General features: G+C 48.4%; 1 protein-coding gene across 1 annotated transcript; it reads left to right on the top strand.

Annotated features, from left to right (window-relative positions):
• Window positions 1–1,105: 1,105 nt before the first annotated feature.
• On the top strand, window positions 1,106–7,265 carry Rpl7l1 (ribosomal protein L7-like 1). The gene is made up of 7 exons (XM_013019187.1): window positions 1,106–1,418; window positions 2,079–2,187; window positions 2,457–2,617; window positions 3,241–3,378; window positions 5,464–5,573; window positions 5,748–5,961; window positions 7,000–7,265. Exons 1-6 carry the CDS (start codon window positions 1,378–1,380, stop codon window positions 5,954–5,956), a joined length of 768 nt encoding a protein of 255 aa, XP_012874641.1. The 5' UTR covers window positions 1,106–1,377; the 3' UTR covers window positions 5,957–5,961; window positions 7,000–7,265.
• Window positions 7,266–9,876: the final 2,611 nt, after the last annotated feature.

Genomic DNA, 9,876 nt, shown 5'->3' with positions numbered 1-9,876 from the left:
CCCCCCCCCCCAAAAAAATTATTCTCCTAGCACCACCTGCTGGTAGTAGTGAAAAATCATATCCTCAATCCTGACTTCTGAAGTCCCAAAGGAACAACAGGAAATATTATTCAAACACTGAAAATCCTTTTCCCTTTAATACTGTAGCTACTGAAAATCTTTATTGTTTTATTCATTTGTAGACACAAGAAGGTACAAATCATCCATTTGCTTTTGTCCCCTGTTGACTATGTGCTGGTGTCTCACATTCAGGTGAACCTTGTTTTATCTCTTTACCAAGATGCTGAGAATGAGCCTGAAGCCAAGTGCCTGTGGCTCACACTGTAATCGTAGCTGCTCAAGAGGCTGAGAACTGGGGATCACGGTTCGAAGCCGGCCAGGGCAGGCTCTCCAATTAACCAACAGTCAGGAGCAGAACTGTGGTTTAAGTGGTAGAGTGCTAGCCTGGAGCAAAAAAGGGCCGGGACCGCACGCTTAGGCCCGGAGTTGAAGCCCTAGTACATACGCACACCTGAACTCACACACGTCTGTGACTCTGACCGTGCTGTCTCTGGACACCTACTCATCAGGTGTCCCTACTCCTCAGCAGCTCCGTCCATAGCCGTAGCGTTCTGGATGGACTGGGTACGTGTCACTGAGTTGATGTCCAGAGTGGCCGCCTCCCCCTCGGATGCAGAAGGAACGCAGGCGGCATGCACCGAGCCCCCAGTGTCGAGGAGGCATTTCTGGTCACGACTAAGCATCCCAGGGTGGGCAGATTCCCGCGGGGGGCCTGGCTACTCGCTCCCGTCTCACTCGGGCCTCCGGGCGCTCAGCAGCAAAGTCCATTTTTAAGCCCGCACCAAGGGTGAGGAAACTGCGGGACGGAGCCGCGGTCCTCCCTGGCTCCAGGGCCCTCCGACGGGCCGAGCGGACGGAAGCCGAGCTACTTTCTCCCCCGCCCTCACCACCCACAGCCTCCACCCATCCCTGAGAGCCACGGCCAGGCCCACGCCGCCCGCGCGGCGGACACTCAACACCAGCGCCGCCATTCTCACTTGGCGGAACGCAGACCGGAAGTGAGTGCTGGAGACACGCCGGAAGCCGCGGTGCACGGTGGGAAGCGTGCTGCGGCTCGCCACCCTGGCGGCCAAGTTTCCTCTAATTATAGCTCTGAAAAGGACTTGTTTTTTTTAATAACATAAGCTCTAACGAGCTTGGGAGGGGTGAGGAAGCCTTTTGCAACTTTTTTTTTAGGAATCCGGGTTACAAGGCCTCTTTACTGCCTCCTAAGTGGGCGGCGACCACTTGGGTCCTCCAACGCGAGCTAGAGCAGACGTCTCTATGGTCGAGGAACCGTAGCGCAGGTCCTGTTTTCATTGCTTGTTGGTCGTGCGCATGCTCTGCAGCCTCCGCACGTCAAAGATGGCGGAAGAAGGGTGAGTGTTTGCTGATTTCTTGTTTGGGGCGTTGAGTATCCGATGCCATCTATGCCGTGTGTTCCTTGATGGTAGGAAAGAAGGATACATGTCGATTGTAGGAAGAGAAGAGGCTCCGATTTCGGGGTGGGGACTGAGGGAACGGCTTAGAGGCCTGGGTTATGTCGAGTTGGAGGACTGACTTCCTAGCAGCGAGTAAGGAAGTTGAGGGACTGAACAGTGGGAGTTGGGCTCCCCTAATCTAACTTCAGAGTACGGTGTGTTTCCGGTCTCCCCAACTCGCTCGGTTATGGTGTCTGAAACGCCGAGGCAGTAAAAGCCCTGTTGACGTACACTAAGACGTTCGTAAATTTAATTTTTCCAGTCCTGGGGCTTGAACTCAGGGCCTGGGCACTGTCCCTGAGCCTCTCTGTGCGCAAGGCTAGCACTCTACCACTTGAGTCACAGCGCCACTTCTGGCTTTTTCTGTTTATGTGGTACTGAGGAATCGAACCCAGGGCTTCATGCGTGGTAGGCAAGCACTCTACCACGAGGCCACCTTCCCAGCCAATCCTGAAGAGTTTGAAGACAGCAGTGTTACGCAAAGTCCAAGATGCTGGATTAGTTTGGAATTACACTGAACGGTAAATGCTGTTTACTGACCTTAGTTTTCTTTATCAGGGAAAGAAAAAGGATCCCTTTGGTTCCAGAAAATCTCCTGAAAAAGAGGAAAGCTTATCAAGCCCTCAAAGCCACACAAGCCAAGCAAGCACTTTTAGCAAAAAAGGAGGTAATGCCTGGGAGCCAGGAATTTGAATTGGATGAATGTTTATATGTCTCAGCCTCCTGAGTAGCTAGGATTACAGACATGAGCTGCCAGCTCAGTCTTTTTAGTGTTCATTTTTTAAATTTGTTTTAATTTTCCCTTTTATAAGACGAAGGTAAACTATGCTTATTTGTTCCCCTTTGCAGTGAGTTATTGGTACTGTCATTAGCCACTCGGGAATTGTAGAAGTAAACTATGACCATAAAATGATAATAGTGGTCTCTTTACCACAGAGGAAAGGAAAAGCATTTAGATTTAAGCGACTGGAATCATTTCTCCATGAATCCTGGCGACAGCAGCGTGACATGGTGCGTGTCAGACGTCTGGATGTGAAACCTCGTGCTTTGGAAGTTCCTGATAAACATACCTTGGCCTTTGTTATACGCATCGAAAGGTAGAATCCTCTCGTCTTTGCAGATTCTTGAGGCCAGGGCAACTATTGCTTCAGCTTTCTAGGGAAGTGAGGAGACAGGCCTAAACCTGCTTTCTCAGCAAGTTGCGCTAGGAAATCAGGGTTGAGCACAGCAGACAAGTGCCATAGGGTAAAGGGCGGGATGGGGTGGGCAGCGTTTGAGGATACCCTCTCTACAGCAGGAACTTGAATTGAGTCTTGAAAAACACAGATTGAATTCACCAGTGTTGGCAAAAACTTTAAAACATGGATACAAAGTCCTGAAATTGGGACTTGCATTATCTTTCTAGGAACTAAAGGCTGATGGAGTTGGAAAGAAACTTCTACATGTAGTGTTATTTTTCTTACCTGTCCCTACCGTTACATATAACTGTCCCTCTTAATGTGAAGCCTATGATTTTAAATATTGATGAGCTGTGTGTTCTTCAGTCTCTTTCTTTGACTCTTTTGTTAGTTTCTAATTGGGTTTCCTGCTTCTGGTGTCACAGACCCAGATCTTTCCTGTAGGCTGCCTTAGTGATGGTATCTGCTTACTTCTAAACTGAAGATAGATGTGTCCTTCTCTGTGTACTTGGGGGACTGACTGCTGTTGCTGTTCATTTCAGAACTGTCGGGGTGAGTTTACTGGTGAAGCGGACCATTGCAATACTTCGTCTGAAGAAATTGTTTAGTGGTGTCTTTGTCAAAGTCACTCCCGATAACATAAAAATGTTGCGTATAGTGGAACCTTATGTGACCTGGGGGTGAGTACATTTTTCATGTGAATTAGCTTGTATTGTGTGAGGGTGCACAGGGGATTGGCCTCCAAAGCTCATGTGTCTTTGTTGGCTACTGTGCTGAATCCAGTTCCAGGAATTAACCGTAGGGATGTGGGGTGGGCAGAGGGGAGAAAGAACGGTGTTGGTGATAGTCAGAACAGGGTCAGAGCATCAGTTGTAGGTGAAGTACAATGGCTGAGAGGAGCCTTGAGCTGAAGAGCTGAGGGACAGCGCACAGGCCCAGAGTTCAGGCCCCACGACCGGACCCAAAAATATATATATATATATATATTAGTCAAACATGAAAACCCAGCAAAAGGGTCAGGCTCAGTGGTACATGTCTGTCATACCAATTGCTTGACAGGCTGAGATAGTGACAATTGCTATTCCAACCAGCCAGGGCAAAAAAGGCCACAAGTCGTCCTCTCAAAGGAAGAAGCTGGGCCTGGTAGTTTGTACCTATCATCCCAGCTCTGACACGCTGTAATAAACGTGGTTGGAGGCATGGCTTAGAGGTAGAACAACTTGCCTGGCAAGCATGAGGTCCTGAGTTGAAATCCTAGTACTGTTTCATTGTTTTCACATTGCAGTGACTGGTGTAATCCTAGCTAGTATAGAGACAGAAACCATAAGGATTGCCATTTGAGGCCAATCCAGGCCCACAAAAAATCTCTTGGTGTGACCCCATTTTAATTCATAAACTAGTCTTGATATGGTACACACCTGTGATACCAGCAGAGCCACATAACTAACTAGGAAGTACCCGATTCTAAACAACAGGACCAACTTTTTGGTGCTAGCCCTTGAACTCTGGGCCTGGGTACTATCCCTAAGCTCCTTTTGCTCAGGGCTAGGGTTTGAACTCTACCACTTGAGCTACAGTACCACTTCTGGCTTTTTCTGTGATAAGAGTCTCACAGACTTTCTGGCCCAGGGTGGCTTCTAGCCGCGATCCTCAGATCTCAGCCTCCTGAGTAGCTAGGATTTCATGCATGAGCCACCAGCGCCTAACTTTTTTTTTTGTCGGTCGTGGGGCTTGAACGCTGGGCCTGGGCACTGTCCCTGTTCTCTTCAGCTCAAGACAAGCACTCTACGGTTTGAGCTACTGCGCCACTTCCAGTTTTCTAGTGGTTTATTGGAGCTAAGAGTCTCACGGATGTTCCTGCCCGGGCTGGCTTTGAACCGCGATCCTCAGATCTCAGCCTCCTGAATAGCTAGGGTTACAGGCGTGAGCCACCGGCGCCCAGCTGCCTTAACTCTTTTTGTTTTTGTTGTTTTTGTTGTTGTTGGTTATGGGGCTTGAACTTTGGGCCTGGGTGCAGTCCCTGAGCTCTTCAGCTCAAGACAACGCTCTACCACTTGAGCTACAGCACCGCTTCTGGTTTATTGGAGAGTCTCGTGGACTTTCCTTGCCCAGGCTGGCTTTGAACCGAGATTCTTAGATCCATAGATCTCAGCCTCCTGAGTAGCTAGGATCACAGACATGAGCCACCCAGCGCATGCCTCGCTCTTAAGTAGATTGTAGGTCAGGTTTTTGTGTTGTGGGGAGGGTTTTTGTTGTTTTGAAGTCCAGACCTCGGGGTTGCTTAGCTCATGCTTTCTGTACTTGAGCCATCAATAACCTGCTGCCTGGTGTAAGTTGTCATTCAGTTTTTTGTCCTGCCCATTTACGGCTTCCCAAGCACCCAACTGGGATGTGATTGCAGTTTATTTCCTAGTTGGGGATACAGGTGTGGGGAGGGGCACTCCTTTCCCCCTCTTCACTTCAGCCTGCGAGAATGAGTGCCATAATGCAGTGTGGTGGGGTTTATTGTTTTTTGTTTTTGTTCATCATGGGGCCTGAACTCTGGGCCTGGGCGCTGTCCCTCAGCTCTTCAGCTCAAGGCAAGCACTCTACCACTTGAGCCACAGCGCCACTTTTTTTTCTAGTGGTTTATTGATGATAAGAGTCTCATGGAGTTTCCTGCCCAGGCTGGCTTTGAATGCAATCCTCATATCTCAGCCTTCTTACTAGAATTACAGGCATGAGCCACCAGCACCTTGCTCAGTGTGCTTTATTGTCCCTCAAAGATTTCCGAATCTGAAGTCTGTGCGAGAACTCATCCTGAAACGTGGACAGGCAAAGGTTCAGAATAAGATCATCCCTTTGACAGACAATACCATGATTGAGGAGCACCTGGGTAAGTCCTGCAGCTGCAGGGTGGGCAGAAAGCAAGGGTCTGAGGCTGCCATGGTGGGAATCCAGGGTGTGTTCTTGGGATTCCGAGAACATGCCAAACTTAACTCTAGCATATGAGTATACACTGTTTCAGTACACACTGGACAAGTAGTGAAGCTGTGCCCTTATCTCTTAGGGAAATTTGATGTCATTTGCCTGGAAGACCTCATTCATGAAATCGCCTTCCCAGGGAAGTATTTCCAGCAGATCTCCAGGTTTTTGTGCCCTTTCCAACTCTCTGTTGCCCGTCATGCTACCAAAAACAGAGTGGGCTTCCTCAAGGAGATGGGCTCACCTGGCTATCGGGGTGAAAGCATCAATCAGCTCATCCGCCAGCTGAACTAGACTCAAGGTGAGCTGGGGCTGGAAACCCTTATGGCCTGGTTTTCCACAGGCCATCCTTGTTACTTCAAAGTGTTTCTGCAGGTTTGGGTTACAGTCAGTGGTTAATGACTTGATAAGGATATCAGGGTCGTGGTTCAATCGCCTAGTAAAAAAAAATTGGGGAAGAGCCGGGCGCTGGTGGCTCACGCCTGTAATCCTAGCTACTCAGGAGGCTGAGATCTGAGGATCGCAGTTCAAAGCCAGCCCGGGCAGGAAAGACTGTGAGACTCCTATCTCCAATAAACCACCAGAAAACCGGAAGTGGCTCTGTAGCTCAAGTGGTAGAGCACTCGCCTTGAGCTGAAGAGCTGAGGGACAGCGCCCAGGCCCGGAGTTCAAGCCCCACGACCGACCAAAAAAAAAAAAAAAATTGGGGAAGAAAGAGGAGGTCAGTATTTACAAGTCAAATAAATAGGACCCTTGTAAGGGACAGCTTAATTCAGATTTGAAGCTGTGAATATCTTGAGTTAGAGGCTAGAAAATTTATCTAGAAATGGAGTTTCTGAAAGAATTGGAGTCATTTTTGTTGAGCAGTTTTTATTTCTGTGCCAGTTTGGGGGCTTCAGCTCCAGGCCTGGGCACTGTCCCTGGGCTCTTTCGTTTAAGGCTAACTTTACCACTTGAGCCACAGCTCCATTTCCAAGTTTTTGTGACCTCAGATCTCAGCCTCCTGAGTAGCTAGGATTGATTACAGGTGTGTGCCTCAGCACTTGGCTAAGAATTTTGATTTTATGAAATGTTGTTTTTGTGGTTTTTTTCTGGTCCTTGAACTCTGGGCCTGGGTATTGCCCCTGAGCTTCTTGAAGCTCAAGGTTAGTGCTCTACCACTTGAGCCACAGCACCACTTCCAGTTTTTTCTGAGTAGGTCATTGGAGATAAGAGTCTCACGGACTTTCCTGTACAGGCTGGCTTCAAACAGTCTGTCTTAGCCTTCTCAGAAGCTAGGATTGCCGGTGTGAGCCATTGGCACCTCACTAAAATTGCTTTTTCTTGCTGTTATGCTAGATGCCAGATTGTGGTGGATTTAACTGCTACATCTTCAGAGATTGTTTCCTACCTACAGAAGTTGGAAAGGGAAGGGGAAAAATGGCAGCTAGTCCCGAGGAGGAATTCCATCCCCTTCCACATTGGCGTCTATCTCCAATCAACACATAACCCAGAGGAAGGAGTCGTCCTGACTTTGTTGGATCTTCTGTATGGGGTTTAATGTTGTGAATGAAGAACCTAAGCACATGTACAAGATTTGCACCATTAGACCAAGCTCTGGGTATACTTGAGTCTGGGAGTTCTAAGGCCTTGGGTTTTTTTTTTGCTGGTCGTGGGGCCTGAACTCTGGGCCTAGGCACTGTCCCTCAGTTCTTCAGCTCAAGGTTAGCGCCCTACCACTTGAGCCACAGCACCACTTCTGGCTTTTTCTGCTTATATGGTGCTGAGGAATCGAACCCAGGGCCTCATGAATGGGAAGCAAGCACTCTACCACTGAGCCACCTTCCCAGCCCCATAAGGCCTTGTTTTGAAAAGACTTAAAAACAAGTGCTATTTCTTAATGCTCATCATTGATTCTTGATTGTTTTTTGGTTTGGTCACTTGTGGGGCTTGAACTGTGGGCCGGGGAGCTGTCCTTGACCTCTTTACTCAAGGCAAGCACTCTACCAACTGAGCTACAATACCACTTTCAGTTTTCTGTGGTTTATTGAAGAGTCTAATGGCTTTTCCTGCCCAGGCTGGCTTTGAACCGTGATCCTCAGATCTCAGCCTTCTCAGTAGCTAGGATTACAGGCGTGAGCCACCAGGACCCTGCTGATTCTTGGTTGTTAAGCCCTGTTGATGGCAAGGATTCCTGAGACTCAAGTGTTGAGGTTTGGAAGTCTCGATAAAGGCAGCAGTCATTGAGAGCTCCACCTACAGTCCCTAGATTTATCTTTTTTTTTGGGGGGGGGGTCCGGTTGTGGGGCCTGAACTCTGGACCTGGGCACTGTCCCTCAGCTCTTCAGCTCGAGGCTACCACTTGAGCCACAGTGCCACTTCTGGCTTTTTTCTTTTTATGTGGTACTGAGGAATCGAACCCAGGGCCTCAAGCATGCAAGGCAAGCTCTCTACCACTGAGCCACCTTCCCAGTCCCCCTAGATTTATCTTCTACCCAAAGTATTCCAAGCCCCAAAGTGAGCACATTATACTTGGTGTGAAAAGGGCAGTTGGCCATCAGTGGCATCCGTTCCAACATTTTGGGGTAAGACATGATAAATTAGGCAAAAGCAAACCAAGTAACATTGCCTCATGACCCTGTACACTGATCTAATTACATTTGCCCCCCATCTAACAGTGCCCACCTCTAATGGGTAGACCTCAGCTCCAGTACCATCTAAGCACTTGATAAACATGTGCCAAACCCAAATTAAAGTGAAAAATACTTAACTATTTTCCTGGATCATTTTAGATCCACTTTGCTGAAATTTTGGTTCATGGTATCCTCAAAAACAGTGTGAAACTGGGTTAGAGGTATAACGGTGCCTTTAAAATGTTTGAGTAATGAGGTAATTCATTAGGCCGCTTTGATTTGAATTAACTTGCCAGGAGCACGTGTTATTGATACTATGCAGCATTGGCTAATCAGATTACTTACCAATGATGTGTTGGAAAGTCGTAAGTGTATGGTAGGCCTGGGGTTTATATCAGGTCAGTCTTAGGCACTACGGTTGGGGCTGTGCTCGGTGATAGTGGGCTTACCTAATACGTGAAGCCCTGGATTCAATTCCCAAGACCCCCACTTTCCATTCTTGCTCTGTAAAGTGGAACTGATTTTCTAGTCTGCTTTACATGGTGTTGAAAACAAGATGTTTTAAACGTGTTTTATATAAATAAAATATTAAAAATGTGTGCTTCTCTGCACTCCCTAGTGGGGTGCTAACCTAGTTACACAGTACACTGCGTGGACTGAGCACACGAGGCGTGATCTACATCTGTGGATGAAACAGGTGTAGGAAGCAAGAACTGACTTGAGAATTAGCTACGGGGGCATTTTCTGAAAGCTGTACTACCTTACAGGTTGGAAACTTTCTAGTTTCATTACTTGTTGACATGTTGGTGGTGCTGTGGTTTGAACTTTTTGCTTGCTAGTCAGGGACTCTACCTTAGTCTTTGTGTGCCCATACCAGCTCTTAAAACACAAGAATAGTCAGTGTTGGTGCTCTTGTACTTCAGCCGGGCCTCCAGTTAATTGGATATGGGAGTCTCGGCCTTCTGAGTAGGTAGAATTAGAGGCATTAGCCACAGGCACCTGGGTGTTTGGGTTTTTTTGGTGGGTCATGGGGCTTGAACTCGGCCTGGGGGCTGTCCCTGAAGTTCAAGGTGAGTTCTCTACCACTTGAGCCACAGCACCACTTCCCGATTTTTCTGGAGGTTAACTGAAGCGTCTCGGGCTTTCCTTGAACCATGATCCTCAGATCTCAGCCTCCTGAGTAGCTGGGATTACAGGCGTGAACCACTGGCACGGGGCCAGGGTTTGTTTTTTGTTTCCTGGTCGTAGACTTCACTCAGGCCTGGGTGCTGTCCCTGAGCCCTTTTGCCTCAGATCTCAGCCTCCTGAGTAGCTAGGGTGACAGGACTATCATTTGTATCCCAAGCTCAGTTTAACTGTCAGAAAAAGGTAACGAAGGGGAGAAGTACTGCTGTTCTTACCCCGGGGCTCAGACCCCGCTAGTGTGGTACAGAAATGAAAACGCGTCGCAGATCGTAAAGCAGAACACGGCTTTTAACTGGAGGGTCAGGAACAGGAGTGCGGAGGGTCGGGATGAGGCTTTCCGAGCTTTACATTCAACGGACAAAGGCCGACACTCGGGGTCGCAGGTCCCGGCGGGCGGTGCCGCGCCTCCACCTCCAC

Source organism: Dipodomys ordii, unplaced genomic scaffold (assembly GCF_000151885.1).
Source record: "Dipodomys ordii isolate 6190 unplaced genomic scaffold, Dord_2.0 Scaffold44, whole genome shotgun sequence".
NCBI classification, from domain to species: domain Eukaryota; kingdom Metazoa; phylum Chordata; class Mammalia; order Rodentia; family Heteromyidae; genus Dipodomys; species Dipodomys ordii.
Note: the sequence above shows the minus strand (reverse complement) of the source record. Positions and strands in the feature narration are given on the sequence as shown.